Here is a 14990-nt window from a genome sequence, read left to right on the forward strand (position 1 = left end):
ATATACCTACGCTGCAGGCTTCTAGTGTACAAAGCTTTAAAAAGAAAATTCGAAGAAATCTAGTTTCTGCAAATTCGCAGCTTCGGATAGTAGCACGGCGAACGTATACGGCCAAGAAATATTAAGCTTAGAGCTTCGTAATTTAAATTAGTAACTTGGATAGATCAGTTAATGATGCATAGAGAATCCTCTAGGCTCTAGTTAGTCCGAGAAGACTCTAACATCCGCCACCGCGAACCGAGATCCACCGTCTAGCGAGACAGAGGACAACACAAGCGGTCTCTACAGAGTAATCCATGCCTAGCTCACAGCTCAAGGCCTGAGTGAAGATGAAAAGATCTTAGAGGACACAGAATGTCCGTCTCGCTAGACGGTGGGTCTCGGTTCGCAATGACGGAGGACGATACGAACAGTCCCTACAGAGTACTCCATGCCTAGCTCACAGCCCAAGTCCTGGGTATAGGTGTAACGATCTTAGAGTATATATAGACTATATACATCATAGCTGAGTCTCTTCTTCTACTCCGTACAAGTATAGCCATCTCGCAATTAAGTATCTGCAAACGCCAAAACGGTTATCTAAGCGAACCACACGTGACGCACCGGTGTGTCAAAAAAAGCTGCGGCGGTACGAGCGAATGATAAAACGCCCATTAACAGCCTCATCCCAGCCATCAACCCGAAAAGAGCTTAGCTCCAGCAAAGATGGTGGTATCAGACCTGGAAGTACCGGATACAATACACTTTGACCCCAACGGGGACGTGCGACTGCTCGTTCCAGCCCCGACCCCAGACTCAGAAGAAACCGCGAAGACGTTCATTGTTTCGTCCCGCGTGATGGGACTAGCCTGCAACGCCTGGGACCGGATGCTGAACGGGCACTTCAAAGAATCCCAAGGAGCTGGCGCCGACGGCGACGTACGCGAGGTGGCGTTTCCGGACGACGATGCGGCAGCGCTGATGGTGCTGCTGAACATCATCCACTTGCGCTTCAAGGAGGTGCCGTACCAGCTGCCGTTCGCTACGCTGGTCGAACTCGCGGTTCTCACGGATAAATATGACCTTACGACGCTGGTCCGCCCGTGGTATTTTACTTGGATGGCGGGTATGCAGGGACACTTGTTGGCGCCGGGGTTCGAGCAGTGGCTTTGGGTTGCGTGGGAGTTTGGGCATTTGGATAATTTCAAGACGTTGGCGGATCATTTGGTGAGGACGGTGCGGGTGAATGGCTCGCTGTCCGAGGACGGACGCTTGATGTGTGTTACGCAAGGTGGGAAAGTGCTGGATCCGCTTGATATTTCTCAGCACATGCCTCCCGACATTATTGGTCAGTTCTATCATCTTGAGTACATCACTGTAAGAGCTAACTTGGACGAAGAAAACATCATCGCAATCCAGCAAAAAGTTATCTCTGCCATCCTTGACGTCTACTACAAGACGTTGGAAAACTACACGTCTGCCTACAACAGCGGGCGGACCGTATGTCAGAGCGAAGCTGGAAAGCGGTTCGAATGCGATGCCATGGCTTTCGGATCGCTGGTACTACCTCTGCAACAAACGGGCCTTGGTCTCGTAAGGACTTTTGCGGCGACGGAGCAACTGAGCGTGGAGGAGCTCTCTGCTAAGCTACAGGGTATCCAGGTCATGCATTACCATGAGGAAAGTAACTGCATAAGTAAGGGAATGGACAAAGTCATTCGCGAAATAGTTCAGAGTATGGTCTCGTCGATACCATGTCCGCTGCTCCCTTCGCATCTCTCCCATATTGCTCGACAGCGGGAGATTTTGAACTAGGAGGTTTGGAAGTGTGGACTATGGTACGTACTCGGAAGGGAGGGATGACCTGATACTCGAAAGGGATTTTTAGGGCCGACATATCAGCCTAAAGGCAGGTACGTAGGAGTCATATCACCATGGGAATTTTACTAACGTTTTTCACCGTGAAGCGACATGACGATACATACACAGAGAGAAGACGAGACCCAGTTAGGGTGTTACAATATATATTCTATGTATGCTCTAAGAGCCTATCACTTATACCCAGGACTCGAACTACGAGCTAGGCAGGGAGTACTCTGTAGGGACTACTTATATCGTCCCCTATCTCGCTATACAGTAGATCTCGGGTCCCGGCGACGGACTTTATCACGGGTGAAAAAAATAGCACAAAACATCTGAAAGAAAAGGTACTTCATTTACCTACGCAGGCACTACAACAAGCAGTAGATCAACCAACCTGCACCACCAAAAACCAACCAAGTCAAAGCCAAGAGGCAAGAGGAAGTGCGCCAGCGCACCTCAAACCAAACAACTAAGCCAACAAGCCCGCCGCCCTCCCCGCAACCGGGAGCGGCGCGACCTCCGCACCAGCACTCGCAGCCTCCAAAACCCTCACCAACCATTCCACCCAGTCCGCCGCCTCAGCCGCCCGGCCCACCTCGTCCGCGCGCCAGCTCTCCTCCCGCATCGTCGGCAGCACCACCGCCATCCACTTGCGCTCGTGCACGACTGCGGCGCGCGCGCCTGCGATCCAGGGGGCGTACCATGCTTCTGCTTCCTCTGCCGCCGCCGATTCGTATCTCTCCGCAACGGCGGCCGAGACTGCCGCTTCGGCGTTGCGCCACCAGGCTTCTTCTTCGTCGTCGTCGTCGTCTTCATTGCCGGACTCGGAGCCCTCGGAGGACGCATCATCTTGGCTCTCCACCACCTCCTCTTTTCTAGCACCCTGGCCCAAAGATCTCACCCCCGCCTCCACAACACCAAGCACCGCCCGCTCCAGCACCATCCCCGCCACGCCCCGCGACGGCAGCGGCGCCAGCGCGTCCACCCGCCGCCACGCCGCCTCGGCCCGCTCTCGCTCCGTGAGCAGCGATTCCTCTGTCCTGGCGTGCACGGCGCGCTTGAGCGCGTCCAGCGCCGTGGCTCTGGCGTCAACCTCACTCACGCGCTCGCCTTCGTGGCCGTCGCCTTCGGCTCCGCCCTTGCGCTCCAGGCCGAGGTGATACAACGGCAGCGCGCACGCCGGATGCGGGCAAAACGCGCCCGCGAAGCCGCGCGAAGTCAGGTACGTGAGCAAGCACGCCGCGTGCGTGACGTGCAGGGGGCAAGCGGTGGAGAGGATCTTGGGGTGGAGGGGGGGCGGGGGCATAACGCGGGAGGGGACGGGGGCGGGGTTGTAGAGGGCGGCGATGGCGGGGTGTGCTGATGCGTCCATCGAAGACGCAGGCGCAGATGTGGGTGAAGCTGAAGGTGAGCGGGCGCCATGTCCCGGCACCAGCAGTTGCGCGAGCGCGGGCAGCGTCGCGGTGGTGGGGGCGGGCAAGGCGTTGTCACTGTTAGTGCTTACGTTGAAGGGCCCACGGAAGGGCGACGGCGCCGTGAGCGACTGCGCGCAGACACAGCAGGCGGGGACAGTAGCGGGGTGGACGTGGCCGACGTCCTCGCGGAGGTTGTCCGCGAGGTCGCTGGTCGAGCGCTCGGTCATGAGGCGCGTGACGTATTCGTGCTGGCGGATGAAGGTGTAGGGGAAGGTGGTACGGATGTAGTCGGCGTGGATCCAGGTGCCGGGGGCGGGGTGGGCTCCGTTGGTGACATTGTGGTGGCGGGGTGGGCTGTGGTGAAATGCTGATTGTTGAATGCTTGTGCTATAGGTAGCTATTGCTGTACTCGTGGCTGCTGGTTAAATCTGCGCCGATGCAGGCAGCGGCGTTGCGCACTCTCTGGTTGTCGAGCTCTGTGTCGCTTGGTATGCGACAGCATGGCGAAGAAATAGTCGAGTGGTTGACTTTGCACAACGTCTGCATTGTAATGCGAGCGGTGAGGCGTGCCGTGAGAGCAGCATTGTTTCGATCGGGGAGAACATTGTTTGCGCTGGGAAGCTGACCGTGGGTTTGTTGTATGGTGAGAGAGTGGATGGACAAAGAACGTGTGCTTTGTGGGAGGGGTTGAAAGAGGAGGGTTGGTCAATGAATGTGGGAAGACACCGCGACTGCTCTAGATGTACATGAGCATTCTGCAATGCTCTAGTGAGTGCAAAGATGTGTTCTTACTGAGCACCATTGAGGTGCATGGGAGAGATGACAGAACGTGGAGAAGACCGACATTAACATGTCTAAGAGCAGTAGTTGTCACGTATTCTTCACAAAGTGCACTGGTCTGGCATGAGACTAGTTCATCAACACTGTCTCATGTCTACGTACCAACTGCAAGCCTGTGCTGCGGTCGGAAAGAGTACTCAAAGAAGCCAATGCTGCCGCTCTGCAGCTCCCCATCGCATGAAGCCTCAATCTACGTCATAGGGATTCGGGGCATCCATGTTTGATCCGTAGACATCTTTGTTCTCCAGTGTCTCCTTCCAGCAGAGCTCAAAGTTCTCCCTCGTGATTCTAGCCAAGAAATTCGTCCTCGTGGCCATCATGTTCGGTCCTGTAGCTTCAACAGCCTTTTCGAAACGCGGCTGAAGATAGGTCTGGCAGTAGTTGCAAAGCGCAGCCGCATGCAGCGGGAGCAGAGGCTTGCAGTCCTTGCGCACAATGAGAACGCTCCCGACCTTGTTTTGCCACTTGTTTGGGGCCCATCCCCAGCCCGGAACGCTCATAGTGTTCAAGTCGCAGTCCATGTGCAGAAAAGTGACTGGTTGGTTGTCGTAAAAACCCATCGAGCTGCCTTTCGCCCAAATTGGGTTCGGCTCGCACTTCCGAGTCAGGACGGAGAGGCCAATATGCTTGGCAATGCTGGGCTCGTCGTGATCGTAGAAGATAGGATGGGTTGGAGGCACGTCCACGGCTTCATAGGTTGTGGTACCGAGCAGCCTCACATCGCCATCGCAGTTGACCTTGACACCCTTGATTGTCTTGCCACGAAAGCGTCCGTCATGCGCTGGGCCACCCATGGTAGAAAAGGTCAGAAAAAAGTCCACGACGTGTCTGTAATCACCGAGGTTAACGTCGCGCATTGCCCGCGGATGGTCGTCCGAGCCTCGTCCAACGTAAGCTATAACCGGGCCACACCAATGATGGCCAACTCCAGCAGGCTTCAGGTGTGAGATGCTTTCGTTGAACTTGGAGCCGTCTGCGAGGAAATTTTCGCGATAGAGAACTGAAATGGTGTCGTAAATTTCGCGGTCAAGAAGAGTGTCGAACTGAAGTGAGCTGACTCCGATAAGATCGTTCTCGCCGATGAGCTCCTTATACTCGGGAAGTTGTCGAGTAGGATTGTCTTCTATGTCGCGTTGCCATGGACAATGAAGCCAAATGAGCTGAGGCTTGGTTTTGTCCTGCGGGAAGAGGAGCGCAATGACATGGTCCTCGCTAGGGCGCTTGTCGACGCCGAAGGTAGAGAAAGCACAACAAAGTGGCTTGTGGATAGGCCAGTCGACTTTCTGGCAGTTCTTCGAACAGTACTTGATGCTGCAGCAACGGGTGCAGACGGCCATTGCAGGTTCGTTGCACATGGCACAGATATTGGCTGCGTCCGCCATGGTGCTGAGCTCGCCGCCGACGCGGGCGCAAACGAGGAAGGTTGCGGTGTTGACAGGCAAAGCAGACGTGCCAAAGCGGGGAGAAAGTAGTAGGAAAGGGTGGGGTGGTGGAGAGATGGAGCGTCGGGAGCCGTCGAACAACTAAAAAAGGCTGCAGAATACCACGTGACTAAGTGTCTAGGCAGGCGTGCGTTTGCTCCGACGGAAGTGAAGTGAAGTGAAGCTTGTGCCTGAGTGCGCGCGCAAGGCTGAAGGAATCGTCAAAAGACACCGTGACGAGCCGCCGCCAACGCAGTATCTGGACAGTCAGCTCTCTCTGTCTCACCTTAAGCGCTAGTAAGGCCTGTCCACTGTAAACGCCACCGCTACCGTTCCTGTTGCTGACGCTTTTTGGCACCATGATCGCAGGAGTAATCAGCTCTTGCGTCTTTTCGCCCAGGCTCCGCTAGCAAGTCTTCTCCACCCCAAAGTCTAAGGCCCTCGCACCAATCGCGACCTAGACTCTTGACAGCACTCCTCACTCGCCCATCGCGCCTCTAACCTTACTTCTTCATTGTCGGCCTCACAATTCGGTCTCATGATTTGCGTCCCAAGATCCACCAGAAAGGCCCGTCGGACACCAACAACGTCACTCTCACAGTGCCCACGACCACCGCGCTCGCCCTCGCCTTCTCCGATGCTTCTATCCAATTCTTCACTTCCACTCTTTTTCATACCTTCCGCTCCCACATCTTCCAGAGGCACTCAATCGCACACCCCGCTTTTCATGCGCCACCAGCAAGAACCGCCCGCTTCCACACCAGCGCAAACGGCTCCATCCAGCAGCTAAACACCAGGACGCCGTCATCGCTACCATCTCTTCATCTTTATGTGTACCTCAAATGACAACTCCGACTACGCCACACCAATGTCCTTATCCGAGCCGGAACCCAAACCACGCACACCCGAAATATACGCGTCCGCGATACTGGACAGGTACCTGACAACGACGTTGGAGCTGAGAGCGGACGCGAGTCCGATCGGAGCAGCATGCGCATGTCTGCTCCGCTGGCGCGCGCACGCTGGGCTCAGCGTTGCAAGACGGCGGTGGTCGTTTGCGACTGCGGGAAGAGGATGTATCGCGTGGATGGGTTACTCAGGGGCCGGTGCCACTTCGCGAGGATCTTATGAGCCCGGACATGATGAGGAGGGCCTCAGGGGTGGGTGGTGTTGTGGTGTGGTCGAAGAGGATGACGTTGAAGTCTGGATGCGGTGCGGGGTAAGTTTGGCGGGGAAGCCAGGGCGGGCCGGCGCGTCTCAACGATTTCCCTGTCTGGACTCTGCTGCTCAACCTTGTCCACCACACGCCTTCACGCTCTTCTCCATGTCCGACTTGGATAGCGATGCCATCCCGCTGTCACCACCGATGGGAACACGCCCCCTTGAGGAGTTTCTGAAGAGACATGCCAGCAGCACCGATGGAGCCACCGCGCGCAGCAAGCCAGGAACGAACGCCGCAGTGAGCGCCACGAGGCTTGACAGGAAACGCGATTAATCAACATTCTCACCCTTTGAAATCAAAGACAGTGGCGTGCGTTCCTCGCCTGTGCTGTGTCACTCGAGCTGCACCCTCGCCGTTGATATCGTAATCGGCTCCCCCGCCTCATCTTCCGGGTGATGTCGAGCTGCAGGCCCTTGCATGCGCCGCAGCTCAGGCATGTTCACTAATCGTCCATCTTCCAATCATCACCAAGAGATCCCTTGCGGAGCTGAGCTCCGCTTTGCGGGGGCCCGACGGAAGGGTTCGCGCCTAATCGTCGACGGATATGGAGCTTGTAAGCTTATATGCAAGGCTTCCAGACGGTGAATAGTAAACACTTTCTGATTATCTACAGCGAGTACAATTGTGAAGTTAACGGTGATAGGAAAGTAATCATGGGAAATTCGCAGTATTTAAGACGAAGAGCGAGAGCAGGAAGACTGATTCTCCATCAAAACATCTTCTATTCAGCTAAACATCCACTTGCATCTTTGCAAATTCAACAAGCAACATGTCATCTCCCATCACTAAGTTCAAAGCCGCCGCCGTACGTTCCCACCAGCATCTTCTGTTCTTTCAAACTAACAGCATACAGGTCACCTCTGAGCCTGGGTGGTTTGATCTCGAACTGAGCGTCCAGAAGACCATTCACTGGATCAACGAAGCAGCAAAGGCAGGATGCAGACTCGTCGCCTTTCCAGAAGTTTGTACGTTGATTTCGTCCTCGTCCGGTCCAGATGACAGACTAACTGACGAATACCCCCAAAGGGATTCCCGGCCATCCATTCTGGATCTTCCAGCTGAACTACCAACAATCCCTCCCCCTCCTCAAGGCTTACCGCGAGACCAGCCTCAAAGCCAACTCCGGGGAAATGCTGCGGATCCGGCGCGCCGCCCGCGACAACAAGATGTACGTCCCAGCACACCCCACTACTCAAAGCGACGACACAGCCACTAACCAACCCCAGCTACGTCTCCCTCGGTTTCTCCGAGCTCGACCTCGCGACCCTCTACATGACGCAAGTCCTAATCTCCCCCACGGGCGACGTCATCAATTTCCGGCGCAAAATCAAGCCCACGCACGCCGAAAAACTCATCTTCGGCGACGCCACCAACGACACCTTCACCTCTGTCACTTCTACCGAGCTCGGCGGCCTGGGCCAGCTCAACTGCTGGGAGAACATGAACCCGTTCCTCAAGGCGCTAAACGCGTCTCAAGGCGAGCAAGTGCACGTAGCCGCGTGGCCGCTGATGCCCGGGCAGGCAGCGCGCGTAGATCCAGCTCCTGCGTCGCTGACAGCCGAAGTCGCGGCTGATGTCGTCAATCGCGCGTACGCGATCGAGACAGGCGCGTATGTTATTGCCCCTATGCACCGTGTTACGAGGAAGGGCATTGAGGCGAGTGAAGTTTTGGCGAGGGGCGTGGACCTCGAGCAGGACTTTGCCGTCAATAATGGCTTTGCGAGGATTTATTCGCCCGATGGACGCGTGCTTGCGAAGCCGGATCCGGAGTTTGACGGGCTGTTGGTCGTCGATGTAAGCCCCCCTCCCCCCGAGCTTTCCTCGCAACTTACTGTCCTTGATGGTGCCACTGTGAACGATGACTGATCGCTGACGGCACGTGCAGATCGACACAGACGAAACGCATCTCACGAAAGCGATAGCGGATTTCGGCGGGCATTACGCGCGCCCGGACTTGCTGCGCTTGCTGGTGGATACGGGGAGGAAGGAGCTGGTGACGGAGGTGCGCAGGGATGGGGGCTTGAAGGCGTACTCGACGCTCGAGAGGGTGGGGCTGGATAGGCCGCTTGAGGATGGAGAGAGGGAGGGGGAGGAGGAGAGGAATTGACAAAGATGAGTGGATAGGGGGGCATTTGAGGGGGCTTAGGTGAGTGCGGCAGGGTGGAAGGAGGGGATAAGAGGTGGAGGTTTTAGGGAGACTTGGACACTCGTTTTTAGTTTGTGATAGGGTGCAAGCTCTTTATGGGGATGTAGAATGTCAGTCATTACCGCTACTCCTGGCATTGACCTCGCCATCTCTATATGCCGAGGATGCTCATCAGTCTCTTGAATCCCCGACACTGCACAAGCAAGCTAGGGCTGCCGCTGTACAGGCACCTTCATGCTGCTGTTTCCTTAGGCAATGAATCGCCGTTCTGGTTACTGGTAAGGTCTGGCTAGTGTTGCTGAAAGTACTGTTTGATCACTGGCTGTCATGTTGGTGAGACCATCTTTTACCAGTGTAGATGTAGACATCAAACGTTCAACAAAGAACAATGTTTGAAAAATGCAAGAACAGCAGCGTTTCATGAACGAAGAGGCGGAAAGACAGTCTTCAAAGAACTACCGTCAAAGAACGTAGCGGATACCCGCATAGTACAAACATATTGCATCAAGATCCATATAAACCATCCTACCAGATACCTGATCCATCATGAATATGTTCACGAACAACTTAAAACACTTCAAAGTATATAGACAACTTCAAGTGATCAAAAATGGCCATTATTAAACGAACCACGTCAACAACGCTCAAGATGGAAAACAACCAACTTGAGGCGGACTACGCAAGCCTTCTTGGTAACTACAAAGTAGTATACGAAGACCACAGCAACCTGGTTACTGCGCACAACGAGTTGGTCACCGAGCACAACGCGCTGGTGACCGATCACGACGCTCTCACTCAGGAGAACAAGGCCCTCCGCAACACCGCCGAAAACCTCGAGACCAAGCTGAACAGTTCACACGAGGACTACGACAAACTAAACCGCTGGGCCGATGACACCCAGCGCAAGCTCGCCAACGTCATCGCCACATCCGAGGAATGGCGCAAAGAGCGCAACGTCCTCGAAGCCGCGCACGACGCGCAAGCGGCGACGTACGCGTCCATGTACGACGCGTACCGCGCGCGGTGCGCTGAGGTGCTGCGCGCGGAGGCGGAGACGCGGCGCGTCGAGGCTGCGCAGAAGACTGCGGAGGAGGGCTTTGAGCGGCAGAAAAGTGCGCTGGAGCAGGCGCATGCGGCTGAGGTGAGGGGGCTGCGTGAGTGGGTGTGGGAGCTCGAGAGGCAGGTCGAGCAGTGTAATTATTTGCATAAGCGCAGAATGCCCGGCGCTTTTGAGGAGGAGTAGGCCGGCATGGGTACGTTGGTGCTTGCCGGGGAAATGGCCGAAGGTGGAAACCTCTACACCAAGCTTCACCGTGTCGAACCGAGATACTGGAAGCCGTACGACACGATTCAGAATGCGCCTCGTTCTCCACTCAACTTTCTGCTCGTCAACAAGCAGATCACCGCTGAGTTGGGTTCTCGCCTGTGGCAGTCGATAGAGTTCTATTTCAGAGAGTTCAACGGGGGTTAGCTCGACTCCATTCAAGCAACCGCGTTCCCTCACAACCGTAAATCGACGCCTTTCTACAGCATGATGAGACCGATGGTAAATTTTCACGCTCTGTCCCATGTCTGTCTTAAGGTTTTCTTTGTGGTTCTTTCTTGCGCTGGCTTTATTGAGCCATCTCACCCCTATCACACTTTTTTTATCGCACTTTCTTACGAGTAGCAAGGTCTGATTGATTTTTTGGATTAGTATATATATGAAAACTCAAAAACATGAAAAAAAACCTTCCTTGATTTCACTTCCAATTTGCACCTGCGCTTGTGACTAATGATATTTTTAGTATTCTAACTATTCGTGAATAGTGTTCCTTTAAATCTTTTCGAACATGCAGTTTACTCCCAATGCAGGTTTATATTAACGATATATTGTGAGACAACAAACTCCCAAAACCACAAGCTTATAATTAACAATACCAGAACAAAACTGGAACAAGCATGCGGAGAAATATCATGGGAACGGCGCTGTAAGCAAAGCGTTTAGCTAGAATATCATATTGCACGCTGACATTAAGCCACGTCAAGACCATTATAAGCTCTTTTCAACACAATTACGCCTTTTACCGGCACCTACTTGGAAGCGCCACTATCGCGTATGCAAAATGTCAGTGAGTAGACATTGAAATAATGACTATTTGCGGACAGTGTAGCGTGACGTGCACCAACAAGAATATTGTATGTGTTTAATACCACTAGAACATTGACACTTCGCCCTATATAATGGCATCCATTTCCGCACAAACCACAACAAAAACACATTCAGCAAGCTCAAACATCATGTCGGTCACCAACAACTCTACCCCGATGCCGGCACTCATTTCTGAGCTCGAGGAATGGAAGGAAAAATGCCGTCAACTTGAGCGCGAAAACGAGCAACTTCGCCAAAAGAACGAGGCGGAGGCCACCGCTCGAGAACAAGAGCAAGTCATCAACGTCGCGCAAGCAATCGAGATCGTCGATTTGAAGGACGAGCTCAAGCAGGCCAAATCTCAGATGGTGGCCTATGAGGCGTGGCAGACCCGATACCACGACCTACAGCTCCAGCACAACGTGGTTATGTCTCGCCTAAATGAAATCGTGGAAACACACAGGAGAAACATCACCGAGGCGTCGAAAAAGACGATTGCGAATCTGACGAAAGACGTTGCACACTGGAAGGGCATGTATGAGCGCGCCCAGAAGGTCCTATCCAGGCTGATCCACAGGGACATCCTCACTGACGCTCGGTTAGACACCTTAAAGTGGTTGTACAAAGAGCTGTCCACCAACCCGCGCTCCATGTACTTCGCCACTACCCTCGCGGCGCAGTTTGCCGAGGACCCGCGAAAGTTCCTGGATACGTGCAGCACTGCTGCATTCTTAGCGGATGACACGAACCTGATCCGGTATGTTAGGAATACTAGGGCTGCGCTACACAATATCCGTCCTGGATATCGCCTCTCTATACAGGGGCAGGACCCGGACAACTGGCTCGTGGAAGGCAAATGGCCTTGGTCCTACGTGAACCCGGAGGATGCGGGTAAGGTTGAGGAGTTGAGAGGCCTGGTGTCAGACCCACGCTTCATTCCCATGCGGAGCCACCGCATAGTCCATTTGCACAGGTTGTTGCTTCGTCGCAACAGCGATGTTGTGTGAGCTTTGATGGTCGACAAAATTTCCTGCGCCTTCTCTGATTCTCGTGCACACGAACTTTAGAAACTGGGGGTGGTAGCGGGTATCCTTTTGGAACTTCGGATGTTCTTTCTTTCGTTCTCTCTTTCTTTCTTTCCTTTGAGTTCTGGTTGAATTCTTTCTAAGATGAGCGGAAGGAGAAACTAGAACACAAAACGCAAAAAAATCGCTAAAACCTACGTAACAAAAATATGGAGGCAAAAAATGAGAAACATGATAAAAAAAAAAAAAACTGAAGTGCTGGAATATTGTAAAATACCTAATATGAACTCGTCAAATTAGTAATGTCGCATACTTTTCTCATTTTTTGGTGGGTATAGCTTGCTCCCGTTCTTGAATACATAAAAACATGTTTTTACTAAACTTTCCCTTTTTCTTTTTTAAATCATAGTGTCTTTGCTTCTATAATAAACATCCTGGGATTGTAGAGCCTTTACACTTGCGATATCGTAGATCAGAATTCTTTTTTATTCTAGAAACTTGCTTTGTCTAGCTAATAGGCGTCTGTGGGAAAGTCTCTGGTTACATAGAACGCTAAAGTACTACCCGGAGCATGAAGCAGATGGGTCAGTAAAAAGTTACGAATTTCCAAAGCGACAACATCTACAATAGATAGCTCGTAGGTTTGTTTTAGTTTGTAATGCATCTATAACGCTACAAATAACGGTCTGTAACGTCCGTTACCGTTACCCGAAATCCACCACCCAGCCAGATAGAGAACGACACAAGCAGTCCTTATGGACTACTCCTTGTCTATCTATAGGCATAAACTCTGGATCAAACCGACGAAGTACTAAAGTATATATATATCATAAGTACCATACAAGGATTTCTTCTTCTACTTCGTACGATATAACTATCTCGTTGGGTAGTGGATTCTCACTTGACGATGACGGACGTTATGCGGCTGAAGCGTTTTAGACATGCTACTGTCTGGTTAGCGGCTCATGGAACGGAAGAGGTTTAGGCAGGAGCTATGCTTAGATGGAACTAATATGCTCGTCTTTACACTTTGGACTTAGACCATATTCGTATAAGAGTCACTGGATTGGGGCATTACTCTTAAGCAGAATAACAAAAAACTTAAAAACTGTATCTCTTTGTAAGGAGCATAAAGAAGCGTAATAAAAACAGAAACAACAAAGAAAAACTTACCCTACTACCTTCTTCACTTACCCATAATCTCACCAGGCTCCTCAATGCGCCGAGTTTCCCTCCGTCCCACAAGCCTTGGCTCCCAAACAATATTGAGCCTCGAAGGAGCTGGTCTGAAAACATCGACTGGCGAGATTTATCATATTCTGGAAGACCCAATGTAGTGGTTCAATCACTTCGGAGTCCCAGCCCCAGCCTTGGCCTTGCTGACGGTGCCATTTCCCCTTGTACTGGTACGTGCACTCTCTCTTCGTCCGTTCTTTGGTACTGCTTGCTTGGTGGGCGTAACCTGGTTCTGCCCCTTCTCGGCTTGCTTCCGAAGTTCGGCGTTTTCCTTTAGTAGCGCCTCATATTTCGCTTGCATCTCCGCGCGGTCGGCCTGGAGTTTCGCGTTCTCAGTGCTCAGTTCTTGTTTAGTGGCTAACGACGCCTCCTTCTCTTGGACCAGTTTGTCGTAATCGTCGGTCAGCTGCTTTTGGGCGGCATCCATGTCGTTGTTATCCTTGAGCAGCTCGTCAGCTTCTTTGGCCAGTTTGTCGTAGTAGTCAGTTAACTGTATGCGAATGGAATCCGTGTCCTTGTTCTTCCTAATCAGCTGGCTGATTTCCATGTGTAGTTTGTCGATTACTTTCTCCTGAGATCTTCTGTTGTTTTTCAACGAGGGGTTTACTGTGCTGAGCTCCTCGTTTTTGGCTTTCTGGTTATCCAGTCGTGACCGCAGTAGTTCGACTTCGGCCTCTGACCCTTCGGATCTGGCTTGTTGGTAATCCAGCTGTGACAGTAGGTATTCTACTTCATTTTCCAGGCTTTCGTATTGAAACATTACGTCTTGCATGGTCTGCTGAGGGACATCGTCCTCTGGGTCCTCTTTCTGGGTGCTCATGATTGGGTCAGGATTATTAGTTGAAATTTGGAAAATTAGTGGATGTGTTTTTGGATGGGGTCTTAAAAGTATCAAGCGTTTATAGTAACGAAACATGAGTGCATTGTTAGCTTGCGTAACATTGAAGATAAAGAAGTGTTTAAAATGGTTATTGTTCGCAACTTAAAACGGCGTTCTATGCTAATTTTAGCCGCGCCATGTTGCCCTCTTAAAGATCTTGTTCTTTTTCTTTGTATCTCAATAAAACGTATCACTATTTACATACAATAGAGTTCGATTCTATAGAGAGAGTATTCAAACAGTTTAGATTTCTTTAGTTGTCTCTCACGTTGAGCTACATATTTTGGAGGCGAATTAGCAAACGTAACTTACCGGGGCCTATCGGCTTGTGTAACTCTCGGGATGGGTGTTATCTGCAGCAATAATGATTAGCCTTTACTATTCAGTTTAGGCAGCCACTTCTTGGCCCATCTCACTGTGTGACCAATCAGCATCGGCTTACTACAGAATGCGCAATGTATACGAGAACACCCCTGCTAGTCAGCTGATGCTTACCGGTTTTCTCAGTAGTCTGACATTCTCCCCAACCCACACGCCTGAAATTCACGAACACCGCGTAGTACTGTTTTCGCTTTGGTGGTCCACGGGGCTCCGCCATAGCAGTTATGTCTTGCTGCTTTGGCCTTTTAGAGCGACTTTGCATTCCATTGACGTCACGATCGAGGTCACCGAGACTTGTCTCGCCGACTCCACTGTTCATCCTAACGACGACCGGGAACGACAACGTGTTTGCGCTGGCTCTAAGCAAGCATTTAGAGAACATTTCTGCTGAGGAGCTACGAACGTTTCAGGATGCATACCAGACAATCGAGCCCCGCGGCCTTCTGGCAAA

At 52.2% G+C, this 14990-nt stretch overlaps 6 protein-coding genes across 6 annotated transcripts; 4 read left to right on the forward strand and 2 right to left on the reverse strand.

Moving 5' to 3' along the window:
* The first annotated feature begins 522 nt into the window (after positions 1–522).
* Positions 523–2080, forward strand: K452DRAFT_158783 (uncharacterized protein). The gene is made up of 3 exons (XM_033535630.1): positions 523–1327; positions 1379–1892; positions 1947–2080. The coding sequence occupies exons 1-2, from the start codon at positions 706–708 to the stop codon at positions 1792–1794; spliced, it is 1038 nt and encodes a 345-aa protein (XP_033391528.1). The 5' UTR covers positions 523–705; the 3' UTR covers positions 1795–1892; positions 1947–2080.
* Positions 2081–4282: 2202 nt separating this feature from the next.
* On the reverse strand, positions 4283–4891 carry K452DRAFT_238657 (uncharacterized protein; the record flags this gene model as incomplete). Its single annotated transcript, XM_033537664.1, has 1 exon — positions 4283–4891. The coding sequence occupies one exon, from the start codon at positions 4889–4891 to the stop codon at positions 4283–4285; it is 609 nt and encodes a 202-aa protein (XP_033391529.1).
* A 15-nt stretch (positions 4892–4906) lies between these two features.
* On the reverse strand, positions 4907–5479 carry K452DRAFT_238674 (uncharacterized protein; the record flags this gene model as incomplete). Its single annotated transcript, XM_033537665.1, has 1 exon — positions 4907–5479. A coding segment is annotated over one exon (573 nt), but the record flags the coding sequence as incomplete, so codon positions are not given.
* A 1646-nt stretch (positions 5480–7125) lies between these two features.
* On the forward strand, positions 7126–8897 carry K452DRAFT_322835 (uncharacterized protein). Its single transcript, XM_033544562.1, has 6 exons — positions 7126–7293; positions 7354–7545; positions 7594–7705; positions 7767–7908; positions 7967–8534; positions 8626–8897. Exons 2-6 carry the CDS (start codon positions 7510–7512, stop codon positions 8845–8847), a joined length of 1080 nt encoding a protein of 359 aa, XP_033391531.1. The 5' UTR covers positions 7126–7293; positions 7354–7509; the 3' UTR covers positions 8848–8897.
* A 599-nt stretch (positions 8898–9496) lies between these two features.
* Positions 9497–10129, forward strand: K452DRAFT_313697 (uncharacterized protein; the record flags this gene model as incomplete). The annotated part of the gene is made up of 1 exon (XM_033543684.1): positions 9497–10129. The coding sequence occupies one exon, from the start codon at positions 9497–9499 to the stop codon at positions 10127–10129; it is 633 nt and encodes a 210-aa protein (XP_033391532.1).
* A 1037-nt stretch (positions 10130–11166) lies between these two features.
* On the forward strand, positions 11167–12392 carry K452DRAFT_322836 (uncharacterized protein; the record flags this gene model as incomplete). The annotated part of the gene is made up of 1 exon (XM_033544563.1): positions 11167–12392. One exon carries the CDS (start codon positions 11167–11169, stop codon positions 12022–12024), a length of 858 nt encoding a protein of 285 aa, XP_033391533.1. The 3' UTR covers positions 12025–12392.
* Positions 12393–14990: the final 2598 nt, after the last annotated feature.

This window comes from Aplosporella prunicola (assembly GCF_010093885.1).
Source record: "Aplosporella prunicola CBS 121167 unplaced genomic scaffold K452scaffold_77, whole genome shotgun sequence".
NCBI classification, from domain to species: Eukaryota; Fungi; Ascomycota; class Dothideomycetes; order Botryosphaeriales; family Aplosporellaceae; genus Aplosporella; species Aplosporella prunicola.

Bases quoted from the DNA above. Each gene is read 5' to 3' on its own strand.
- K452DRAFT_322835 (XM_033544562.1), top strand. From the start codon at position 7,510: ATGTCATCTCCCATCACTAAGTTCAAAGCCGCCGCC. The intron at 7,546-7,593 runs GTACGTTCCCAC...AACAGCATACAG, and splicing joins CTAAGTTCAAAGCCGCCGCC to GTCACCTCTGAGCCTGGGTG. The intron at 7,909-7,966 runs GTACGTCCCAGC...AACCAACCCCAG, and splicing joins GCCGCCCGCGACAACAAGAT to CTACGTCTCCCTCGGTTTCT.
- K452DRAFT_158783 (XM_033535630.1), top strand. From the start codon at position 706: ATGGTGGTATCAGACCTGGAAGTACCGGATACAATACACTTTGACCCC. The intron at 1,328-1,378 runs GTCAGTTCTATC...ACTTGGACGAAG, and splicing joins CATGCCTCCCGACATTATTG to AAAACATCATCGCAATCCAG.